Source organism: Plectropomus leopardus, chromosome 21, assembly GCF_008729295.1.
Source record: "Plectropomus leopardus isolate mb chromosome 21, YSFRI_Pleo_2.0, whole genome shotgun sequence".
NCBI lineage: Eukaryota > Metazoa > Chordata > Actinopteri > Perciformes > Serranidae > Plectropomus > Plectropomus leopardus.
This window is the reverse complement of record NC_056483.1, coordinates 15,936,099-15,962,544: the sequence shown is the minus strand read 5'-3', so window position 1 is coordinate 15,962,544 and position 26,446 is coordinate 15,936,099. Positions and strand designations below refer to the sequence as shown.

Genomic DNA, 26,446 nt, shown 5'->3' with positions numbered 1-26,446 from the left:
TTGCCGGTGTCAGAGTAGTGTTGTGACCTGACCTGCCCTGGACGAGACCCAGGTTCAGACCACAAACAGGAAATGCTCCCCAAGCCAGCACAGAGCTGATGTGGCTGCTGTCTCCCGGTAGAGCAATCAGTTGGAATACCAGCGCCATGGCGGGAACGACCTCACAGGCGGCAGGTAAGATCTGCAGACACAGAAGAAGGCACGAAGTCACTCACAATTCCACTCAGTCAAGCACACATGCCTGCAGGCACACGCACTAACGTATGCACACATATGCAGACAGATTGATACAAACAGTACTGCAGGAGCAAGCACGCAAACAGAAAGCCAGTGACAGACACACAAAGGGTCAGCGGTGGAAAGTATCTAATTACATTTATTATGCTGTGCTTGGGTACAAATATGAAGTATTTTTTACTTTACTTGAGTATTTTTTTTTTAATGCAATTTCTTCTCCACTACATTTTTAGTTCACTAGATTCATTAACAGCTTTAGTAACTTCAAGTTATAGTTCTCCATACCTTTCCTGATTTTCTAATAAACTGAAGGATGATGTTTTGATGAATTGTTCCTTTATATGTTGGGAAATTCTTTAGTTTTAAGCTAAATAATCTATTTTTAAACCCTCTTGGATCAGCTGGAAAATGCATCAAAACACAGCTGAAAACAGGGGTGTTTTTCTGACACAATGTTAAGATTTTACAGATATGGTGTCTCACAGGACACAGCCACCAACAAACGTATGATGATCTTACAGAATATAATGCATTTCTGTACATTAAACTACCAAACAGCATATAAATTTGTCAAAATTAGTACAACCTTTAAAAATATACAGCAGTAAAATGCAGCACACACATTAATGCAGTAGCTCTATTAATCCAAAAACATCACATATAAGAGTAAAACATTGATAGGAAACACTTTACTCCATAATGCCTACTTTACTTTAAATATTTTAAGCAGATTTTGCTGATAATACTTTTATACTTTTACTAAAGTAAGGGTGTGAATGCAGGACATTTTTTACAGTGTGGTATTAGTACTTTAGTTAAGTAAAGGATCTAAATACTTCTTTCAGCACTGCAGAGGGTAACAAACAGGACAGGAGCCCTCAGGGAGATACTTAATCTACATCCTAGTCTTGAATCCTCTTTTAACTTATTTCCGTGTTCTTTTTAGAGCCTTCTTAACTGCCATTCTTACCCGTCCAACCCAGCAAATTGCCTAAAAGGAGATGTTGGAATGATAAAAACTGTCGGCATCAAACACAGGGTGGAGAAGAAGTTGAGACTGCCGTTGTATTCCATGAGCTGACAGTTAGTGAATTTGCGATGCAGTGGGGCTACCATCAATCAAACTGATGATATTAAGGGTATCTCACGTGAAGTGAAAAGTGTTAGTGGTTAGCAGTCGATAGCAAACATTCTTATTTACCCAGAGAGCGGTGGGTTTGCTTAAAAAATGAACTGACAGTGAGCTGTGTGCCACTTCATCAATCACTGGGTGGAAATATTTTATCCTTTTATTAGTTGTAATGGAAAACGCAGGAGACTTGTTTTAACACATAAATCATGTGTATCCCTCCCACCCCCCTTGATAATCTGCTTTTGGTATGCACCTGTGAAATGATGGGTAGTAGTGTCTAACTCAGGACACAAATTTATGGCATAATATCACGGATTATGGATATTGAGGATATTTCATATTATTCATTTACTGTAAGAAATATGACCTGCATAAATAGTAATTTGTGTGCAAGTGTATATGTACGCAGTGCCTGCATGGGGACTCGTGCTCTTGTTTGCATATGCAGTATGTGTGTGTGTGTGTGTGTGTGTGTGTGTGTGTGTGTGTGTGTGTGTGTGTGTGTGTGTGTGAGAGAGAGAAGTGTTTCTGCAAGGTTTGTGAGATTGAATGATGTGTTTCAGACGTTTTCTCACTTCCTGTGTTAAAAATATCCGGTGTGATTCAAAACAGGCTGATGCTTTCTCATTTTAAAAAAAAAAAGAATGCATGTACAAAAATAATAAAATTGTGCAAGATGAAGCATGTAGTTTTTTGCCACATGACTGAACCTCCATCCATAATGACCAAAACATAGGACAAAAGAATAAAAAAGGAAAAAACAAGGGCAAATTCATGGATTTTCATACACACTTCAATGAACTTTTCATCTTTTTTCTCTTTTTTTCTCATTCCTTCTTCTGCCTTTAATATTAAAATGTGGAATCTTATGCATCTTCCGATTTAATGTAAAAACTGCACAAAAACCGTGGGCCTGACTCTTCTCATGTGCTCCTGCTTGCCAGCATATCCAAGACATCTCCAACTGAACTGAACTGTTTCTGTCTAAATCCAAACCCAGACGCACAAAGCAAAGGGTGAATGAAAAAAAGAAGGAGAGAGAGAGAGGGAGGAAAGGAAAATAAGCTCCTGGCTTCCTCTTACCATCACTAATTCCTCATTTCCTCTTAGAAGGCACTGCAAGCACTCCTGAAATCGCACGCTATAGTGTGGGCAAGAGAAGAGAGAGAGAAAACATCCAAGCCAATCCTGATAGTGGTGGAAACGCTGATCAGATTTGTCTGAGACTATCAATGGGGACGACAACAACAGGTTTGTCTATAAAGCACATTGGGGAGGAGAGGAGGGAAGGAAGACTGACATGAGGCATTTACCATGCCGTACTTAAACCTTTTTTACCTCTGAATCAGATCCCAGGTCCCCATTCAGTTTATGCCAGCTTTTACCCTGTCCTTTATGTTTGATGGGAGCTGCAGACAATATTATCAGGATGCTCGAGCTCAGTGAATACGCCCACCAGCAGATTGGCAGTGTCCACATGTGCTAAATGCTCCCGCTAAGGCCTTTAGAGTTGCCATAAGAACAGTGAAGGAGCCCTTTCTGAGCCTTTACAAAACTCTATGGAATCAGTAGGGACACTGGATTTAGTGGCTTCTGTTTTAAGGTTTCTCTTGTGAGTCTTGCATACTGTGCACACGCCATCAATAAATAAACATAAACAGAGATCTCTAATCCACTGGTCAATATCGACCATCCAAAACGGGTATGTAGGTTTTTAAGATTAGTACAGCTTCTATAGAGGATGTTTTCCCTCATATCAAGAGGTTTAGGAAAGTGGTTGTGAAACGTGCATAGATTTCATCTAATGTAATCTGCTGTGTTGCTCCATCAAACGGACCAAATATAAAAACATGTTAAGTCTTTGACTATACATTGGAAATGGAGGTTGAGATTTTATGAACTAAATTTAGTCAATTCTGCTTAACTTCTGTTTTTTCTTCTGTTATTCCCCCTGATCCAGCTCAGCTCAAAGACATGTAGAAACGAAACTAAATTTTTCACTGCGTTTGTACTCCATTTTCATTCCAATAAAACATTACTTCCTTATATAAATGAATAATTGATCTTGGGTTTGATTTACATGCATGGATTAAATGTCATGTTTGAAAAGTTGTTGTTTTATTCATACAGAGATCCCCGGAGAAAAACCTAGAGGCTGTGTGTGGCATATTTTCATATGCCGTCTTTTACAGCAATATGACTTCTCATAACCCTTTCAATCTTTACTCCAACTGATGAAACCAAGGGAAGGAGGAATTCAGAAATACTTTGGCAAAAATAAAAACTGAACATGCAGTCTGACAGGTTCTGTCATATTAGCAAAGCATGTTTTTTTGTTTGCTTTTATCTGAGGGAATGGTTTGTTTTTAAGATTGCATTTTACACATGTAAGTCTGAGTCCATATGTCATTGAAAGTGAGATTGCTTTAATTCCCTCAATGTCAAATTGCTTTCAGATAAGAGATGTTTTATATTTAAGTATTTTGCTGTAAATAAAAGAAATATTCAAAGCAGCTTCTCTAGGCATGATATGAATTAAGGGGTTCTGATTAAAAAAAAATGCACAATCTCAAAACATAACCTGATTTTGTCCTTTCTTTCTTGAATAGAAAAATAATAGTGTCAAAAAAGGAAAGCAACATGTCACTGGTAGCTGCATATGCAGTTTCCCATCTATTTTTGACACACTCAAATATTTAAACAAGGCTAATAACAAGATGAAGTTAAAGACTGTAAATCAGCACACATCCAATACAAAGCTATGAAACTCACATACGCAGTGCGAAAAAAACTACGAGGCGAAACAAACATAGCTAGGGTCGGTTTTCACTTTCGCTGGCAATACTGTTCACAAATGCTAGGAAACAATCCTAGCGTAGTTACTTTCAAGCAGTCTGTAAATTTAGTTAAATAGCATGGTTTTTGGTTATTTTTCTTAACATACTTAAAATAATTTGATTTCTGAATTCTTACAGTTTCACCACCTAAATGTTTTAATATGTAAAATGTTTTGCTTTGACAAACATCTCCTCACCATGAACAGGCTCTGGTTGATGTGCAGGTCAATGTCGCAGAAGCGGCCCCGATGCTCGATTGGCTCGGTGGAGGTCGCGTATTGTTGCAGATCCTTCTTACTGCACCAGGCCAGAGCTGGACCCCCGAGACGGCTGTGAAGGCCCACACTGACAGCGTAGAGGCCCCTGGGTAGCTTGTCTCTGGTGGCTCTTAGACAACGCACACACACCTCCACAGGCTGAGGAGTTATGCTCTGGCTCCCCTTTAATAGACAAAGTGCATAACATATGATTTCATAACAATATTTTATCATCTCTATATCATATTAATTGATTTCATCACTGTGGACAGTCAGACTAATTGGGTACCATAATTGTTATCTTACTGGAGTACACACATGAAAGACAGACACAAATATATAAAAATGATTAACAGTAGAAATGTAAGGTGTACATGTCACACCTTACATAACCTGTTCAAACCAATTCTTTAGCATGACTGATTTATGGATGTTATGGAAGTGCAGGAATAAAACTTTATACTTCACTGAACAAACAGAGATTATTTATTGTCTAACACCAAATCTGAAGGGAAGACATTTGACTTATATTATCATAGCCTATGTTAGCAGCTTGAGAGAAACACACTGAAAACCCTTAGAATTAAAGGAAGACCGTAACGTCAGTATTTGCTTTGAATTTAAATTTTGATTTTGCGACTGTTAAGCAACTGCACCAAGCTACTCCATTATGTCTGTTAGTTGGATGTTACACTTTACAACCAAACTATCAACTACTGCATCAAACAACTTTAAAAGTAATTAGTCAAACTGCTTCTAAAACAAACAATTTGTTGACATTGCAAGGCTACCATCGTAAATGCTGTCAACAGGTATGTTATCTAATGCAATCCCCCCCCTTGCACCACTTACTAACGTAAAGCACTTTCAACTACTGTTTGGAAAAGTGCTATGTAAATAAAGTTTGCCTGCTTGGATACTTATCACGTTCAATGTTTTTCAAAACCCATCCGAAGTCATACTCAGGTGTTGTTGACATTAGCTATCTACGCCCTCTCCTTGTCTGTGTAAGTTAAGGAAACTAAAAAAACCAAACAATATCCAACTTATTTTCTTTTTCCTGTATTATATAAGGAGTGAATTTTAGCTTCGCAAAGTGTTGTCTTCACTTGGGATTTTGAGAACAGGAGACTGGAGAATACTATAGCAATTTGAGCATATCCAAATGTAAGGTATTGACTAAGACACACGTTGCATGTAATTTAATATAGGAGTGAAGTGAGATAAATATTGTGACCTTGCTGTATTCAGACTATGCCATGAAAAGACTTACAAGGGATACAGGAGATACAGGAGTACAGCATGGATGCAGTGTTAGAAGACTTTTTTTGTCACTCAACCTGCAGTGGATATAACTTTACTCTTGTCATTGCACTGACAACCCCGAAATTATACATTTTTACCCAGAAATAAATTGCAATTGATGATGTTGATGATGTTTTTTTGGAGTAGTAATCTTTATGACTTCAAATATGTTTACTGAACAAGTGTTTTTGTCCAGCTGCAGTGAAGCACTCATACATTTAAGACCAGTACAGCCGCAGGCTCCCATCTGGTGATCTCCATTCTACCATTTAGGGGTTAAGTGCCTTGCTCAAAGGTACATCAGCGTTCCTTGTTATCAAAGTTGAGAGTGATATTTATTTCCCCTGGCCACACTGCCCATTTATATGAAGGTTTCAAAACGCCAACCTTCTGGTAGAGAACTCATCCCACTAACCTTCAGGCTACATCAGCCCACTTGTTGTTTACTTGCTTGTTTGTTTTGGTGACATGTGCCTCTTTTTTAGGGCTTAGGATGAGTAATAGGGTAAGCTGGTGAGACAGTTTAGGTTTTTTTTTTTTAAGAAACATAATCAGAGAACAATATAAACACATATTCAGTCTTTTGTCCCCTATGGCATCTGTTAAGCAACACTGAATGAAAAGTCAATCTGGCTTAAACAGCCACTTAGTGTTTATCATCATTTATGTATTTTTAAACCTTAGTAGCAATGTTGGTCGGGCCGTTGTTTGGCTGGTTGGACATTTTGTCAGTACATTTGTTTACCTAACACAGACCAAGATAATGTAACTGAGAATATGATTCCTGATCATTTTGATGATCTCGTCACCTTAATCTCAAAAAAACTATTTAATAGTAAAGTAATAGTAAAAAAAAATATTTGCATATGTATGCACCTGTAACCCAGGTCAAATATATGTTATATATATCTGACCTGGGTTACACACCATTTTCAGGCAATAGTACAAGATTTTGATATCAGCATTCAAAGCATTTTGGCTTCCATTTGCAGTCTGTTTGTAGTCAGAGTACTATTGACCAATTAGGTTTGTGCAGCAGGTAAAACAGTCTGTGTGGAGAGCAAAATTAACTTTATTTTTATGTATCTGCATTCATATACAGGTATCTTTTTAAAGAGATTAGCTGAAATGATCGGCGGATGGAAGAGGTCTTGTCAGATATCCTCTGGCTCCCCGGAAATCTTTAAAATATTGGCTGTTGTTGCCAGAGGTCTATCAGGATCAGAATGATAGCCTATGAGTTTAGAGATTGTCTTCATTTTAAAACCTGGCTAAAGCAAAATCAGCAATTTCTTTCTAAGCACATTATAAATGTTGGAAATCACCTGAAAACATGTGAAAGACTTGGAACTGTGTGGCACTACATCATGACACAAGACCATTTTTTTTGTCGGGCCTAAAAGCCTAATGGATGACACAGATTGGAGCCATCCTTAACATGATCTCTCCCCCGCTGAATAAAAACAAAGCCACTGCGCAGTTACAGACTCATATTAGCAGCTTAACCAGTAGCACACTAACATACACACCCCAGCCAAAGAAAAATAAAGCCGCTACACAGCGACAACATCTCGTTCAGCAGCTCATGTTTGCACAAAGCATGCACCCAAAGTAGTGAGCGCTAACTGTCGGTAGGCTGTGTAACTTATTCCGGCTACAACACCTGAAAGGTATCATTATTGACAGATATTCTGCTGGTGTTTACATGATCATGGCATAAACAGACTTGCTTATTCATGTAGTTATTAGTTAAAAGAGCTGAGAGAGCTTGTAGAACGTAGCAAACAAACAGGGTGAACAGAACGACACTGACGTGTAATACAATGCGTTGCGCTATTAACCTTAACTCAGTGCTAGATCCTTCCAGTTTTCCACATATTCAAAACATAATTTTATATACTTGGCATGGGTTTGGGTTGTTTATAACACATATTTCTGTGGAGTGACAGACTTTTATTTTGCTTTACCCAGACTTTAATTCTTCCTCTAGTATCGGACCAATTATTGCACTTATTTACAGCAAATACTAAAATAAAATCAGCAGATTGCTATCCTAAATGATTCCTTCATTTTCCTTTCGTATCCTACCCTATCCCATTCTTTTTCTAGCTCATCCTATCCATCCTATCCCATCCCATACCATCCCACCCATAGCCTGCCTTTTCCCCTCCTTTCTTGTGCAGGCATTTATTTTTCTCTGATTATCTAAGTTGCATCTCCTAAAGCTCATTTATTTTATGTACTCCAATTTACACCCTGTTGACCAACTCCCTAGGGCAAATTTTGAGTGTCTGGCAATTAAAGCCCTCAATTCCAATCGATGACATAGTAGCACTCAGGGGCTCACACTCACACACTGTGCCCATGGTTTGTTTTACAGTATATATATTTATAGTGTTGTCACTGAACAACCTGAAACTATTCCTATCCTTTCCACACACATCACACACACACATCCTCCTAACACCGGCTGGCAGTGCCCATTGCTCTGTCAGTCTGTGAGGGGGGAAGGTGTGTGCTGAGCCCTGCAGTAATGCCCCTCAATCTCCCCACTGTGAGCATCTTTGCATACCAAAACAACAAAAACAATTTAGGCAGAAGTGAAATTAGTATAATTGGTGGCAAAGCGGTTTAGCCCACACATCTCACATTTGGGAGGAGGTGATGGAGGCCTCAAAACCCCCACACAGGAAAGAGATGTATGCACGCAGACTGGAAAGGAAGAGGAGGAGGAGGAGAAAGGAGAAAAAAAAAGAAGCAAAGAAATAAAAAACAATAACATCACACCGGTGTCCAATTTACACTATGTATGTTTTTAAGAGGTATTGTTATTATCTGGCCCACATGCTTGCACAGGCGTCGTGAGAGACAGTCAAGACAGCAAGGCGAAGGTAAAAGGTGAAGTGAGCCAATTTTCCATATCAGAGGTGGTTTGTTTGCCCCGAGCCTGAGTTGTGCCTAAAGTGCCATAACATTACAGCACTCCTACAGATGAGATCAAAGGCTCTAGCAAGGGATCCTCCGTGGTTTTGCTGGCAAGCAGCCGTCCTTTCGCTGAAATATCTTTTCAGGGCTTTCCACACATTGACTGATCACACAAAATGCACTCTTAATAGAGACAGGAAATGCCACATACAAAAACTTCCTTTCTTTCTAAGTATGGGCTAATATTCAGAGATTAAGCTTTCTCGTTAATTATTTTCATTTTAATTAGTAAATCTTAATTAACAATGAACATTTACCCTTAAAATTTTTTGGCTTCGGAATGAAGGAGGGGGGTGAAGAAAGGAGAGAATAAATATGACAATCTTTTTGGGACCTCCGGGCAGGATTACTGATGCAGGCTGCCTTAGTTATTAAACACGTTCTAAATTAAATGCCTCCATGAATTTTGCACAGAAATATATTTTCATAGTTTTGCATGCCAAATGTGACATTTTATATTTCAGATTCATCTCGCTGCAGTAATTTTAGGGAAATGTCATATAAACAAAGATTTTGTCATTTACCAAAGGAAATTACTATGCGTGGCAGGTTTGGCCATTGCTTTCTCTCTCTCTCTTTCTCTCTTTCCCTCTCCCTCTTTTGCCCCCTATTCTGCCTGTGCCGGTTGTTTCAAGTCAGCAAGCCATAAAAAATCTTTATCTCAGTGAAACACAGCAATTTGGGAGATAATCGAATGGTGACTGGGGGGCACAAACGCCAGTCTGAGGAATTATACCACAATCTCCCCTGCATTTACAACCTTCCTCAAAGCCAGTTGTCACCCTGGAAGGAAAGCCCCCGACTGAAGATTCATTACATCTTTAAGCCAGCACGGTGGCATGGCAGCCTCATCCCCAGATGCAACACAACAGCACACTCCTCCCACAGCTGATGATGCTACCGCTAAAGCTGCAGCTTCCTTCTCTCTTTCCCACTTGGTTCTCTGTTCTCTCCTCTCCCTCTGTTCCCCTTTTTCATCTCCAAAGACTCCTTTTTCCTCCTACTTAGATTCCTAAAACCACAGACACCAGCCACACAAAGCCGGGAAAAACATCTCTATATACTGTATAAAAATAAAGTGACTGAATAGTTAGCATACTATATAGGGAAGGCTTTTTGCTCAGTGTTGTATGGTGCCTACATGTGAATGTGCCTTTGTGTAGGCATATACACATACAGCACCCATTAGTGTAATGAAAGCAGTAAAGGAATCTTAAACACTAGAAAATATGGGAGATGATTTCCCCATTCTCTTACAGGTCCCATTCATCGCAGGATTGCACATAATTACATCATTGGACTGTTTCTGAACAAACAACCCTGCTTTTTATAAGATTCGTACACACTTTGGGATCAATATCTCCTCCTGTGAAACAAGCGTCTCGGAGATTAAAAGGTATGTCACTTCCTGTTTGTGTGCTTTCTTTCTCCAATGAATGTGTGTTTTTCAGTTCACAGTTAGAGCGGCTCACAGATCTTACCTGCCACAGGGGCCGTGACGCTGAAGAGGAGGATTCTGGGAGCTCTGTCATGTGGCCGTATTTGGCCATGGCTTCCTCCTGGCCTTCCCCCAGCGCTCTGAGTGACGGGCTTTCAATGGTTCTGCTGCTACATGCACACACACACACACACACACACACACGTATACAACACACACAAGCACATGAAGCTAACCCTGTTAACAGCCACCTGCATTTTGGACTCTCTGTTGTTCCACTCTGTAGCCAACAGCAGCTCAATCTAATAACACCACAACAAAACACTTTCCACTGGGTCCCTCTCTCTCTTTCTCTCCCTCTCTCTCTGCCTTTCTTGGCCTTTCAATCTTATCAGTGGTAATGTAATAAGCGGTTGCTTCGCTCTGTCTCCTCGCCACCTCTCTTAATTCCTCAAAATAAAGCAATATCACAGGGGCCCTGGCCTGCCTGTGACTGGGGATAAGATGCTTGTAAAAGGAAGGATAATTCAGCAAATAAATGCTCTGCATCAAAGGCAGGCACTGGCTCTTTCTTTCCTTTCTCTCCCTCTCTCCCTTCTCACTGTTCGCCTATCAAAAGTATTACATGTGCTTTCATCAGTTCACAACAAGGCACAATGTGCTTCCTAATGCAATTACTCGACCTCCATTAAATCGGAAACAGTGGAAACAAATGAATTACACATTTGTTACAAAAACCACAAGTCAGCTCCGCGTCTCTCCTCTTTATTTTTTTTCTCTTTCATAAGCGTAGGGAGAGAAAAAGTGAAATCATTTCTCATTAAATTTCAGGCAGATGTAGCCCTAGGTGATGCATAGAAAGTCTCCCATGTCTAATAGCCACCCACCATTGATATCAGAAGGAATTTACAGGGTTCAAGGCTGTCGAGAGGAGGTCATCTTGCTAAACTCCGAACCACATTCATCTGACAGGGCTGGTGTCCGACTACCACCCACCCACAAAACAACCAAACACAAGATGCTGATGTGTACAGTAGTTTCTTGATTTTATCATGTCAGCTGGCATGGTAGTCCATAATTACTAAAAACTTAAACATGCTAAGCTGATTGCCCACGGGGCTCTCGCTACCAGATCTGATGTGTGATATCTGACTAAAGTGGATGGACCCAGGAACTGATGTGCCTCCGAGCCCCATGACATGGACAGATTTCCACGCCCCGGAGCCATACTACCCAGAATGCAATGCCCGTCGACAGGAGAAGCCATGCAGAGGACACATGAATTACATGCCTTCTTGAATGTCAGTGGGAATACAAATGCTTTTCCCACAATTAATGATTACAGTCATGTGACATAAATTGTACATGTGGAGAGAAATATGAAATGGGCTGGACTCACCACTGAAGCAGCGTGTTCAGACGGGGCTGCGGCGCTTCTCTGGCTGCCTCGTCACAGTCTCTTTGTGAATGAGGCTCCTTTGAAATATTACAGTGGATATATTAACAAACACTGTTAATGTGTTAACCGTCATTAGCAATATCAGCTAATTGACATTTTTCATTTAAACCACATCACTCTAAATTACAGTGTAAGACATTATTGATTTCTGTGACTGGCTGTAATGAAATATTTTTTTTAAAGATGAATTCTAAGCATTAGAATGTAGCTGCTTATGTTATGGACAAATATAAGAGAAAGAGTGTGTTTGGAGGGATGTTGAGCTTGTAAAATGATCTATAAACAGCATACAGTCCGTAAGTTAATGTCCTGTGGGCTATGACTAAAAAAGCAACACATCCTTCATACTGTACAGCATATATACAGTATGGGCCTTTACCTTAACATTCCCAGCGAAGAAGGCCATTAGTCTCTCCTTTCTCTTAGCCCACTCACTCCTCTTCAGCGGTCCCTTCTGAGCCACTTGCTGGAAATACGTGTAAACACACATGCACACTTTCTTTGGATGCAGCTTTATGAAACAGTGCAGTGCACCATAATGGCAGAATTAAGCACAAGGAGCAACTGTAATGCAATCTGCAGGCAATCGATACTGAGCCAGGCCCTAAAGACATGTAGCGTTTGATGAGTATTTCTGCCGGTTTTACATTCAGTCAGCACATTCACACTCCCCATTCAGACGCATTGACACTGCTAAGTGACAGCGTCTCGCCCTGTAGAGGCTTTGTACGGCAGAATAGAGAAAGAAGAAAAACACTATTATTTTTAAAATAGATGTGAAATCTCTGGTGGATAATGTGCTTTCAATGGGAGGTGGGTGTGGAAACAGTAGGAGAGCGCATACATATTATGGCAGAATAAGATAACACTGATCCCAATACTGATACAGTACACAGCAGCTGCCACTGATTATCCCGTACGGGAGGATGAGTCAACTGTTGCTGTGGTAAGACATTGTTGAACCATTTTTTCCCCAATTACGTTTACTTTCTATTCACATAATTTGATACTCCTACTCTCTTTTCAAGTGAGATTATAACTAAAAATACAGTGGATAGAAGTTCTGCATTCTTTTTACATATGCGTTAATGTTTGGGTTTCTTTGCAATCTAGATTTGCCAACACAATGGAAACCCCATGTTCTTGTATCCTCTCCCATTCCTTTTCTGACTGATGGAATACAAACACTTGTTTTGAAAGACGCTTCAGATCTTAACGATAGTTCGCAATATCCCTATTCCCCAGTCGGGTAATAAAAACTAGTCACGCTCTATTTTTTCCTGAAAAGAACATAAGACGGGTAAAGAACCAAGGAAATTCAGCTTCTGTCAGAAACAAATATGCATAATAATGCACAACAAAGTTCAAAGACAGAACAAAACTGTCTCCACAAATAAGTTAATTGTGTGAGGATATCATATGTAGCATAGATTATACAGTTGAAAATCCATGCACTCATTCTGAGCTGAGGATGAATGAGTTATCTAACCTTGAATGCATGTTCTACAAAGAGTAATTTCGCATGAGTGCATTCAGCTGAGATTCAGACCATCTGCACTGAAAATGAAATGCAGAACTTTTATAAAGGTAGCGCTGGGAAAAAAAAAAGGTTGGAGACAAAAAGTGGAGCAAATATAGAAAGAAAGAAAAAGAAAATTAGTAAGCCGAGTATGTAAGACACACGTACGGATACACACATACGCAGACAAAACAGATATGCGCCCACATGCACACACTCTACGTCCATTAGCCAAAGCCACTGATACACAGCATAATGGACACGGCTGATGTGCTGGTGAATATGGGATGATGACACAGATATTCCTCTTTGTAGCCCTGACCTGCTGCAGTGAAAGGCTGCCAAGCGTGATCATGTCAGGCCGCACACGCTCCCTCAGCTGCTGGGCGTAGTGGGGGATCACCTCCTCAGCCGTTCTTGCTGCTAGAAATAATACAGAGGCACCATAAACCTTTTAATATTTATAAAAAATAAAATGTTAATGTTGAATTGTGTACAATTCTTTGAATATTATCATGCTCACCAATGAAATCTGTGAAAATAAAATATTCTCTACAGACAGAGTATTGAACAAAATTGTATACAACTTTTGAGATGATTTCTTGCTTTTTTTTATTTATGTGCAAACAAAACGCATTACTACGCTCATACTAAACTTAATATTGCACTACTAGACTATACAACCATAATGCCCCTCCAAATGAGAAATCTAATTTTAAACATAAATAAAAGCATAGCATTACTTTTTACAGTGCTCTCTCTGCCCATTACCATCCTCCCCACTTCGAGTCCAGCCTCTCCTCGCAGCCCAGCACTGGCCCCAGCCTGGGTTTTGGCAATGGTTTGGGCCTGGGAGGGCCTGGAGCCCGAGGCATCACCACCACCGTGGAGCAGCAGTCGCCGCTGAAGCACCGGATCACCCGCCTTCACCTCCAACACCTCCTCATCCCTGGAGGCTAGCAGCGTACCTGGAGAGATACGCATCGGTGGGCATGCACAGACACGCACACACATACACACACACAACCAGACACACATGCATACACATACTGATGGATGTGCATACTTACCACAGAAACAGACACACACTCACATAGATAGGTATGTAAAGAGACATTTGTGCAAGTGGAGAATCTAAAACATTGACTCACAAATACGATGTAAAAAATTCACAAAACAAGAGTATCAAAGCATGGCTTGTTCCTCAAATCCTGATTTTGGAAAAAACCTTAGTTCTACATGAACATGCTCGCAGTTGTTTATTCAAGCAAAATCTGTGGTCTTCAAATCAAAATATCTCATAACATCTATCTGAAATCACGCAAAAATTAAACAAAATGCTTTACTGGAATTTAATCATGAAATAAAACACAGAGGGTTTTTTTGCTTTTTTTTTTTACTAAAGAGCAGATGCAGACAGGAGAGAGCTGAACTGATGCTGCAGAACTTAGTACAGATACAGATTCCATGAAAAGGAATCAAAGAAAGATGTACAGTAGTATCTTATTGCTGTAAATAAAAACACGTGCTATATTTAAGTGTTTTTACATGGCTGTGGCTTTAAGCCAATTTAATGTTAAAAAAACATGAGCATTCTAATGTTTTTACTCGCAGACGTAAACAAGCCCATACATTGAAAGAAAGTTTTCCTCTGCACCATATGTGAACTAGATCCTAGTTAGTAACCTAGAATTCATTACAGACAGCAGAGAAGCATCATCCTCAGTAGCTAACCTGCCTGCTGTGCGTTTTTTCAGTTTTGCTGCACCGCCTCGTTGGTAGAAAGGAAGAGGTATTCTTTTAACATCTGTGCATTCATCGTGTGCAGTCCAATATATGCAACTGCCAAAGCTGTTATCACTGCCTAATGCTTTTCACATAGAAGCTGATATCAATGCTTAACGCCCTACAGAGAACTAGAATGAATAGAATACCAATTCTGCGTTCTTTCATCTCTTAGCCAAAGCAATAGAATTTATCGAGATAAAAAGCAAGAACTGAAGATCTTAGACAGACGAAGGGATTTCTCCAGGAATTTGTTTTCTGAGAAAATGTCTACAGCACTGGCCACTGTCCATTTCATTAATACTTTGTCGTATTCATGCTCTTTCTTGTGAAATGTGCATGGTGCTTTGTGGCAGGCTGTAAAAGCTGAAACAAAAGCCTGAGAAGCAGTCACAAATGTCAGGATCAGCACTGACATACACTGTGCTGGTTCTGCAGCTGCAAAGAAGACTTGCAGCCTACACCGGTGGGAGGCATCCATACAACAACATAAGGTGATTGTCTTGAAGTCTATTGTAGCTTGGTGAAGTGCTTACTGGCAGTCACCGCAGTTGGACTCCAACAGTACAGAAGTAAGAGCTCTCTCGCTCTCTCTCTCTCTCTCTCTTCCTCTCTCTCTTTGCTTCCCGGTCCCTCAGCCTATTGCATGGAGGAACTGTTAATCCAAGATCCTCTTTACTTTTTCTGTGGGATTTCATGAACATTCCAAGACAATGGATGGGGCTGCTAATCTCGGTGGTACAGCTAAATCCGAGACAAAGGCAAATAATACAAGCCGACTAAATTCTACCGTGTTGAAGCGGGCCTAAACCCATCACTTGTGCGCCGGAATTACAAGGGAGATGTGCGTCATGTCAACAGGATCTGGTGCGACTGTCTTCACCCAGAACAATGCTAAGATTAAACCACCTCAATGTTGCCTGGTTGGCTACATATTTAAATGAAACTGAGCTAATGAGAAAAGGCACGCCCACTGTGAGACAATGGCTGTGCTTGGAAAGCACAGACTACCAGTAAAAGTCAATTTCTACTCTCATTCTTTGTTCTGTGTTAATGCTGCTTTCAGTGTTAGTGAAAAATGTAGTGTCTTATTTATGTCTGGCTTGTTTATGATCTTACTGTCTTAATCTTTTCTTTAAGATACAGTACCTTTAGACTGTAGTGCTCAGTGGTCATGCTGTGGTCACTGTTGCAAATGTTAACTTTGGTAGTTTGGTTTCATAATAAAATATGAAGTTTTGATTAATATATCAACATGCAAATTAAAATGCACAAATGGAAACAGAAGTGTGGAAAAAGATTGAATACAATTGATCTTAAGAACATTAGCCTGCAGTTCACCAGCTCTTGGGAAGATAAATAAATAAATATATATATACATAATTTAATTTAATATAATTTTTGCTGTTTTGATTAGGACAAACCACCTGCTCCTAAATTTCCAAGAAACGGGAGGGCAGTAATGGGAGGGTACATACCAGGTATATTTATGAAGGTATCGTCCTCATCCAGTAGGGCAGCCATTCTTTGATACAGCCTGTTTTCATCAGCATTCAATATTGCTACAAGTCAAAACAATTATAAAATGAGTAGACCCTCAAAGGTGCTGGAAAATTACATGCATCTGTGTGCTTCAAAATTACTTTCGACTTATCAGACAAGTCAATCTAAACCACATCTTAACATGCAAACTGGAGATATTAGCCGTGGCTGGAGAGGGGTGAAAATCAAGTGTATGCAGAGGGGTAATGAAATAGGAGCATTAACATGCCTGTTAGCCGGCCTGTCATCATGTGATGAGATTTGGTTTGGCGAATCCTTTGATATTACACGGCAGTGATATCCAAAAGATACAGGTGAAATGGCTTCTCCATTAATAGCCATGTTTCATTATAACATGCATATTACTTGGCTCCCAAGAGCTCGCTTTTAATAGGCCTACTTTAGGAGGGGGCTGCAAACTACTGATGTGGCTCTGCGTGTGTCACTTGACAGGGGAAAGAAAAAGCCACGGCGAAATGAAAACTGACCAATGATACGTGACCTTCGTCAATGACAGCGAGTTGGGTAGCCAATCTTGTGATGCCATCACTTGGTGTATTTACATAGACTGTCCTGCCGTCACAAATGGCTGCCTGCTACCAATGATCTCTTTCACCTCACTTTAATGAACCGAGGAGAACTATTATGACAGAGAATGGCATACTTAATTCCAGCTCATCTTCAGCGCTGACCCCAGCCGTCCTGCGATGCCTTGGGTCTGTCTGCTCTGCCGACGATGGGTCAAAGTAATTTTGGGCACGTTTATTTCCTGTGGAAAGTGCGAGAGGCAAGAGAATGAGAGAACGAGGGGTTGGGAGTTGGTGGGAGGGGAGGTGGCGAGGGAGGGAAGAGGGGAGTTGTACAGGTTCGGGTTAGTGGTTATTAGAAGCACATGAAGCGAAATGTTAATTTTGAAACCCACACTGTCGAAGGGCAGGGGCAGTGGCTGCTACCAGATAAGGCAGAGCCAAGATGAGACAGGAGTACAGAGGCAGAAAGAGAGAACTGGGAAAGAGACTGCCAGGTTTCTCAGTGCACCTCTCCGCGGCCTGTGGTGCTCAGGGGCCTAATTAGCATGCCGCAAAAGGTCACGGCAGGCAATCTCTTAAATACGACTGCCATATGTTTGCCGTGTTCAAAAGGAACTAATGAGAAAGTCTACAAGCTCAAAAGTACCTGGAATTTCAAAGACAATACCTTCTAAATACTCCGAGGTCAGCGGCCTAGAGGACCGGGCAAGTTTGGAGGAGCAGATCCAAAGGAAAATAACCTGAGCCCATGTCTCATTGACTTCTTATTAGCAATCACTGACCTATGGGTATCAAGTCTGCTCCACAGAGTTTATGGGAATCCAATGGCTCCGGGGCTCTTTCTATTAAGGGTACACCCCACCAAGCAGCTTTCTTAACCCCAAATCATTCTCATTACAGGCCTTGAATATTTCTCTCCAATCTAAATTGCTTTACTTGTATTTCTCAGGTTGTGGGGCAAAAAAAATGCATGGTGCATTAAATCATGTCATATATTCTACACAAGGATTGCCTTTATAGAAGTCTGTGGGTATCGGCGCTTGGACGCATAAAAATGTGAGTAAGTGTGTTTGCATAGGAGCACCACTGGCCCACTAGGCCACTACCCAAAAAAGCTCACTGGGATTCTTTCGTGCTCATATGCAATATATTGCATGATGTTTTTCACACTCTGTCCTTACTCAAAGTTAAACAGTCAGACTGCAAAACTTATTAAACGAGGAGCAGCCGTATGACTCCTCAACGGCACCATAAATTGACTGTGAAATTCACATGTTAAATCCCTCCACATCGTTAACAAAGAGTTTGAACAATTTCTCCGCAAATAGCTCTGAGGTTATGAAACCCTTTTTTCAAACACAAATTTGCATAATGGTGGAAGCTTCGTGGATCGCCTTCTTGAATCATATCTGTGATTTACCTAAATAGTCTGGCTGTCCTCCAGTTCATCTCTCTAATGAAAATTTCAATTCTCTGTTCTTATATGCATATTATCAATAACTAGCACTTCTTGCCAGCCGGCTAACAGAAAATGAGAGATAATGAAAGGTTTTGGTAAAGGCCAAATAGAAAGTGTCACAAACATGGAACAATATTCCTTTGTGATCTTCCAATAAAGGAATACAAGCCACTGAAGTGTTAATCATACCCACACTCCTTTATGAAAAAGTGTTGCTTATTTTGTGCTTGTGATTCATAGTTTGTTTATTTAAATCCTATATTCAATGTAATGAAGTTATAAACCGATAAGTAATAATGTCCTTTGAAACATGCATGTAATAGAAGGATGTACAATGCAAAATACTATTCATATAGTGACTGTGTAGACATGAAGTATATTATATCTTCCTGAGTTCTATTCTGATATCAATAAACTATCATATGGTTAAGTTTATTCTATATGCTTTAAGGGTATGGAAAGTGGCCTAATTTGCATTTCCAATTAGTGGAACTAAAAGTAAGAGAGGAAAATCTGCAACTTAACTCATCTCTCATCATTTGCATGTCGATATGTGTTCATAAAGTGTCTGTATTGATACACTGAGAGACAGAGCACTTTGCACTCCCAACGAAACAAAATTTTGAGAATAAGGGTTGGATGTTTTTTCTTAGTTTGATCTTTATATTGGATTCTATAATGGGAAATAATGTATGGAGACATCATTGTAGTGTATAAAACAATAAGATGTCATTATAATCTTCTTCTGTATTGTTGTGTTGCTGTTGCTGTTGTTGTCATTATGATAACAATTTAGAAGTTGGAATTTTAGTTAATTTCTGGAAAGTTTTTTTTTCATCTACTATAAACATACACTCTAAACTAAGACCATATAATGATGTGTTTTAAATATGTGTTATAAACAAGTTTAAATGTATTCTTATTTTTTTGGCAAACTCATGTACTGGTGAGTGGTAACATGCTGCATACAAAAAGTTTTTTTTGCAACAGACTAGCTTTTTCTATTCAAGTTTTGTCTGTAAATAATCAAATTTGAATAATAATAAATAATGTAGGTATCAACAATCAGAAAATGCGTCACTTATTGATAGTCCATGTAAAGGAGTTAGTAGTGAAGGTTTCACCTTTCACCTTGTCTAATACCAGTTATCAGTAATCTTCAGTTTAATGGAAGAAGCCTCATGCTGTCAGTCTTGGATCTTAGATGTGAGCAAGAGAAAAAGAGGTGCTGACAGACAGCCAGAATGAGAAGACTTTTGTTGTCAGTTATATCTGCAATTTGACCTTATATTTGACTGTGATATAAGGCTGAAAAACAAAACAGAAACAAAGATGACGACTTCTGCAGCAGTCGATTGCTTTTCTGAAGCCATAATAAATAAACAGTCTCATTAATCACTGATTTAGATTTCGCATTATTCTCCTACATCAAGTTTATGGTCTGACTTTTTGACCTCATGGAAAACATTTTTTGTCAATATGCTGGCCAGTTCCACGCACCATGGTAAAGTGTAATCCTACCTCTTGTGCTTAAATCATCATGACAATAATTGATAATAATTACTAGCCATGCACAGCAAAAGCAAAATAAACCACATTAAATCAAGAATCTTACATGTGACTCATCCCTGAGAAAACTGGCACGCTCGCAACCTTGAACGCATCCTAATTTACCATCCCATTCCTCAAGAGTTCTCCCTGACATACTGAATTATAAGGGGGCATATTCGTATGCCTGATTGGCCTTAAGCCGTGTTTCGGGGGCGTAGTGAGTACACCACACAGACAGCGGATCGGCTTGGTAGCGTAGTAGCGTATGTAAATGCACTCTCCTATGACTCCAGCCCACCACAAGGCATGTAGCCGAGAGTGGGAGTCAAGGCTGATTGTGTCGAGGGTACTTCTAGATAGAGATACAACACCCACTACTGTAGCGTTCTCCAGCGGAGGAAGAAGTTATACGAAGGTTGCTTGTTAGGACACGCTTGCTTTGGAATGCAGGGACCAAGGGCCCCCCGAATGGAAAAAGAGAGAGAGAGAAAGAAAGAGGGAGTGAGAGAAAGGTTAGATCAGGAACACATCTACTGTCAACAAATTTGAGGCTAATGAAAAATGAAGCTTCACCTCTTTCTTTGGCAGGGGCTTGCAGCTCCAATTTTTTTGGGTGAGCTGCAAGGGTGCTATCTGGCCTGTCACCTCGAATTTCTCTCCCCAGCCAAACCGGAGGAACAGAAAGCTCAGTGCTTCCTCCTCCATCGAAGGATGGGTTTTCTATGCCCACCAGAGCAGCTCTCTCCTCTCTCCCTGACAAAATAAGTAGGAACATAAATAAAAATACAAACACTGACATGATGGGGCAACACAACAGTGAGGTCAAAGTGACTCACAAAAAATAACAAAGCACACTGAATGGCAACAAAATGTTTCTACTGGTGATTTCTCTGCCCCAAAATGTTCAAGCGCATCCTCCTCGAATGACACTAAAACACAATTAGGTTAAAATTAAATCAGAATCTTGCAAAGGAGGAGAAAAAAAAAGAGAAGAAGAAGAAATGATTAAAATAATTACAAATTGCGCCCTGACAAGCAAGAGCAAAATTTAGCCCAAAGCCATTTGTCTGTAATTAGTTAATTAATCCTTACACAAATTATGAGCAATAACTCATCAAGCAGGACTCACCCATCAGAAATTCAGCCGACTTGGATTTCTTCTGCTTAGGTTGCTGCAGAGCCTTCTGCTGTAACTTCTGGAGGGAAATTGTTAAATGAATAAATTAGCTGCAGAATGAAGATCATCATTTATGATCCGCAACTAACGCAGTATTTTAAATATGGGACGACACTAAAATGTCATTTAATTTACATCGCCGCTAAAGGGGTCAAGCACTAATTGAACAACAGGAGTGGAAAAGAATTTAATCATAAATAGATAAGAAAAGTTGACATGAATGTGTAATGAAGGTCACATTAAAATACTTCCTCCTTGTTTCTAAAATGAATGGGCAACAACACTCTCTCCTGGAGAATTATGCATTTTTTACACAGGCTGCATGAGAGTACACACAGTCTTGGTGTGCAAATGAGTATGGAAATCCAGGCACACTTCTCATTATTTCCATTCACATGAACTCAACCTAAAAAATCTCAAAAGAGAGAAAAAAATAGTCTCTAAATAACAGCATGTCAGGCCCCTTGTATGTCGTAAAGCTTGGAGAATTTTCAATATAGTAATTTAAACACAGACTTAATGTGTAAATGTGATATCTATCTATCTATCGTTACATGTTAAGTCAACACTATGTGGACTTCTAGGTGGTCTACTGTACACTAGCAGGGGATGGAAAGAAAAAGTAAGAATGTATGAAAGCAAGGATGGGTTCCTTTGAAATCAAGAGTATGTGGAACAAACTCTGCAGTCCCACATTTCTCTCATTTCTGCGGACGAGCAGAACAATACGAAAGCTGAGGTAAAAGGCATAAGTAGTTGTTTTTGTTATGGATATGTTTACATAAGAATGCACCATATAAAAGAGCTCTCTTGCTCAAAGCGTATGGAGCTTTTTAAGCATCATTTTATGCAGATTTCAATGATGAACTGTGCTCATGCCCATGAACAGCATGTATTTGTATACAATATTTAATTTCAAAGGCAAAATCAAGGGGCAGAATGGGTGGGGGGGCTTATTTCAACTCTAAATGACAGAGCAATTAAAATAGAGAAGGACTACTTCCAGACCAATCTGGTAAGAGGAGTTTTTGTAAATCTGTTTTTACATTCAACAAGCCCTACAGCAAGACATTCATTTATACCACTGAGATTAATGCTTATCTAATTGTAACTTATTTAAAAACCATTTTCATTTCGACTGGGTACCAATCAGTTTTTCTGAGTTTCACATACTGTGCAGTATGAGGCTGGCAAAGTCGGCATCAGTGGTGATTGTCTCCCTGTGTTTTCTTCCATTTTCTTATTTTCATTTCGTTAGACACACCTTTCTGCAAGACAGATATTGTTTGGGTGCATATGCAAATTGGGAAACTCTGCAAAACAATTATGGGAAATTAATCAGGTAATTTTACTAATAAAAAAAAATAAACACAATCACTATTTGCCCTGTATTATAACAGGCCAGTTTAAAAATATAGTGTTGTAAAGTGAAATAGTCATTTTAATAAGCTACATGACATTCGCATTCATTATATGGTATTAAAATTTTGATTGTTATTGGAATCTAATGGACAATTCCAAAAACCATAATGAATAAATTTAAAATAATGTTCCTCTACAGTAACTTCTATTACTTGATATTGTAAGATTGTTGTTAAGTCATTTAACAACACACACTGTGGAAGTTATTTTATTGATATAGTATTTTGCCAAAGTAATTAATCATCAAATTAGAACAATGAAGGAGGGTGACATTATTAATTATTGCTTTTGCCCTTGGGGCTAAAGGCACTTTGAAGAGATCAAAGGAGAAATCACATTAAGTTTTATCTTAGGCTATACAAATGTATTTTGTTTATCACCCTAATTACTGCACAGAATAATCTAGAATATCATCTTGCTCTTGAAAACTGTAATGTGTAGCTGCCTGTTAAACAGATACATTATTCAGATGCTGAAAAGTAACAGTAATTTTAAGAATACTACTTGTGATTTTTTTCTATAAAAGGTTTTATAGTCATTTTATTCTTTTCCTTATGTAATTGTCACATAAACTCATATTCCTCTGGGCACAGTTTTGTTTTGCTCTCATTTCTAACAGTGTCCATGTTTCCCACTATGCAAAGTAAATTAGCTCCATGTCCTGCAAATGTCAATACGTCCTCTGATTACTATGAATGTATTCCTGCCTTAAGTTCTATACCAGTGATAAAAGACCCTAATAAACACACAAGGGAAAGTACTCAGAAGGAGTACAGTACATACACCCCAGGCCTAAAGCTTTGGGTCATTGTCACTAAAAATCTAATCCACACAGCTCCATGTGAGCCTCTCTGTCTCGAGAGCTAAGAAAAATGCCTGGTTCTCATCTCGTTCCCTAGACCCCACTGACATTGACAGCATGCTCCTTGTAATACAAGGACTGCTGTTTAATGTGCCATAACCGGATGGAACATGCAGATGTTGCATTTCTAAAACGATAAACAACAATTCTATCCTGAGAAAAAGCAAGTATCATATAGAGGTTCATGAAATAAGCTGGCCTTTTAAAGTAGAAATGGCTATTTAATACTATGGGGATGGCTGCAGTGTAAACTGGCCTTATGCAGGCAAAAAATAATAATTTTCCTCTTATTTTGCACATAATATGTTAAATCAAGGGCCAAGAAATTTTTGTATATTATAACATACATATATATACAGTGGCTCAACACAGCAGCCCCTGAGTTCATTCTCCTGTCATCTGAAAGCATCTATACATGCCCCTTTAAACTGTGACGTTTTTTTCTCATTTCACTGTGCAGCACACAAAATGCTTACTGTGCAGTCAGCATGAGAGAAAAATCATTTAGAACTGGTGACAAAAAAAATCCATGACTTTTTTTTTCTTTCTTTTTTTAAAATGTGATTGTTGTCAAAAGGAATTGAGCACAACAATGCCTTGTTCAGTTCTTGTTGCATTCAAAGGCATAGCTAGAAGGGCTTGGGGAAGACCGCTCGCTGCTAGGGGCTGGTGGGCACAGACCAGCTAGAAAGTGAATTTTGCATACTGTACGGATCATCGCCCAGTTCAGCCCAGTCACATTGAATCTGCCATCAACCAATTGTGCTTCATGAAACCGTCAACCCTCATTTACGTCTGCCTGTTTTCTTCCCCACGCAGCTGTAAACAAGGCCCCAGCTTTGAGCTGTCTTCCTCTGTCCCTGCGCACGCTGCTTGCCAGGGGAGCGTAGACAGCAAAACCTTGCCTTCACAGAGATACTTGAAGCTACCATTTCCAGACAAGCAGCCTGTGCGCAAGGCACAGGAGTCAAGGACAAGAGTGTGTCTGAAAATGACAAGAGTTTTAAGAGCTTAGAGATCCTTCGTTGAGTTCTAATTTGTGCTTACAAATCTGTAATATCAGGTTTGCGTTTGTTTTGCTCTGCCAAGTGGCATTGAACAGAATCTGAATGCAAATGAATGTGTTCCTGTCTAAATATAAATAAATGTGTGAATATACTATATGTCATGATGGGTAGTAATAAAATGATAAAAGACATAATAAAGATGAGACAGAATGCCTTGCTAAATCAATAAAGTCATAAAAGCTCATTTTGTTTTAATGTTTATAAAGTCTCTTATCTATCAACATAATAGAAATGACCATATCAATAGCAAAGCATCTTTATTTAAATCACCGCTGATAAGGTTAGCATTTCTGTTTCAAAGGCACACAAAGCCAATTCAACCCTTAAAATGTTAAACCAGCTTAATTTATAGAGCAGCCTTATATGTGCACGGTAATTGTGACCCACCTAACAGTTTCTTATTAAACAACAACCGCGTCAGTTGGTGTAGACAGAAAACATAATTAGTATTCAAGCTTAATTAATCTACGCTGGCCCCCTTTAAGTGAATTAGTCAATTATTTATGCATGTGTGCTCCTTTGATGCTAACAGATTATGTATGTTACTGGAAAAAAAAAACCTTGAAAAATGACTTTGAAAACTTTCCACCATAAAATGTCACTACAAGCTTCTGCGCTGACTTAAAAATGTCAGCAAAGAGCATGAATGCTGAATAATTATGGAAAAAAAAAAGCTGGACTAAACTGTGAAACTTCTACAAATTCTCATTATTACCAAATCACCATGCCAGACATGTCAGTGCCATTCAAGGAAAACATTGCAATTCATTGTCCGAAATCCAGAGAAAAAGACAAAATAAATCAGCCAAATATGTACTTTTTGTGTGCTCTAATCCGTGGAATGGAAATCTAACACAGGTCGGATCAAGGTCTTTCCTGGGATCATGGGAACTCCTTGGGATTTTCAAGAGCCTTTTTGTTTTTACCCTTGAGAACCAGGCACTGGCCTCTGCACCCCTCAATCCCCTATTGAGAACCCAGAGGCAGTGCGGAGGAATGCTAAATGTCAATGGTCAGACGGCACCAGCACCTTCAGTGAGAGAGATGGAGGTACAAGGCCTGACCTCTTTTGTGTGCAGCTCTGCTTGCTATGAGGGGCCAAAAGTGAAACTGTACTCACACTGCTAAAGGTGTCCATCTCCGCAAACTGCAAAAGATCATCACCGGCTGACCCTGACCTCTGAAAAATGGCAAGGCCTGCAAAACAAAATGTGCAGAAATACAGTGAGAAATGAGTCAAAACAATCACATAAATTTAATGTTGCATGGCACTCAAGAATCTTAACTGAACGTGAGGAGAATCAGTTTTTTTACAAAACTTATAATTAAAAGTTTGTTGATTTTATTAGAGCTAGAATTTGTAAAAAGAGCTCTTTTAAAAGCTTACTGTGCAGCATAAAATCCCTCATTCCACACATTGTTACAGTATCTCTCCTCTGCTTGTGTGTTTAAACCTGTTATCTCTGCAATGCATCTTGCAGAATAAAGGACAATAAACACCATTTATTATCACAGATAACAAATTATTTGCCCTGATTATTCAAATAGTTTATTCATTTACATCTGATACAATATCATTTGGTATTTTTATCGTCTTTTTCCTATGGTAATTCACATGGCTTGCACAAGTTTCTGCTGAAATAGCAAAACAAACCCCAGGCAAAATGTGAAAGATTATCCCATACCATGCGAGCTAGGATGAAATGCTATACTTTTTCACACTGAACACTGCTCCACTGGGTGTGATTGAAAAACATGTAAAGCTATTGAATCTGTGGTTTGTATATGTGAGGGGAAAATGAGTGTTGTAACAAGTGGGCCAGTGTTTTTGTAATTGTTTCAAATTACACTCAGCGTAATAACTCAGTGAAAGCAGAGCCAG

At 39.3% G+C, this 26,446-nt stretch overlaps 1 protein-coding gene across 1 annotated transcript in view; it reads right to left on the bottom strand.

Annotated features, from left to right (window-relative positions):
* The window catches only part of ofcc1 (orofacial cleft 1 candidate 1), an 84,877-nt gene extending 59,175 nt beyond the window's left edge, over positions 1 to 25,702 (bottom strand). Inside the window, exons 1-12 of the mRNA XM_042510890.1 lie at positions 25,685 to 25,702; positions 21,162 to 21,232; positions 20,610 to 20,785; positions 17,161 to 17,265; positions 16,433 to 16,516; positions 13,913 to 14,137; positions 13,492 to 13,589; positions 12,030 to 12,116; positions 11,594 to 11,667; positions 10,235 to 10,355; positions 4,404 to 4,646; positions 33 to 181 (exon numbers count right to left, since the gene is read on the bottom strand). Coding sequence (XP_042366824.1) covers positions 33 to 181; positions 4,404 to 4,646; positions 10,235 to 10,355; positions 11,594 to 11,667; positions 12,030 to 12,116; positions 13,492 to 13,589; positions 13,913 to 14,137; positions 16,433 to 16,516; positions 17,161 to 17,265; positions 20,610 to 20,785; positions 21,162 to 21,232; positions 25,685 to 25,702 — 1,451 coding nt within the window. The remainder of the gene's footprint in view (positions 1 to 32; positions 182 to 4,403; positions 4,647 to 10,234; positions 10,356 to 11,593; positions 11,668 to 12,029; positions 12,117 to 13,491; positions 13,590 to 13,912; positions 14,138 to 16,432; positions 16,517 to 17,160; positions 17,266 to 20,609; positions 20,786 to 21,161; positions 21,233 to 25,684) is intronic.
* Positions 25,703 to 26,446: the final 744 nt, after the last annotated feature.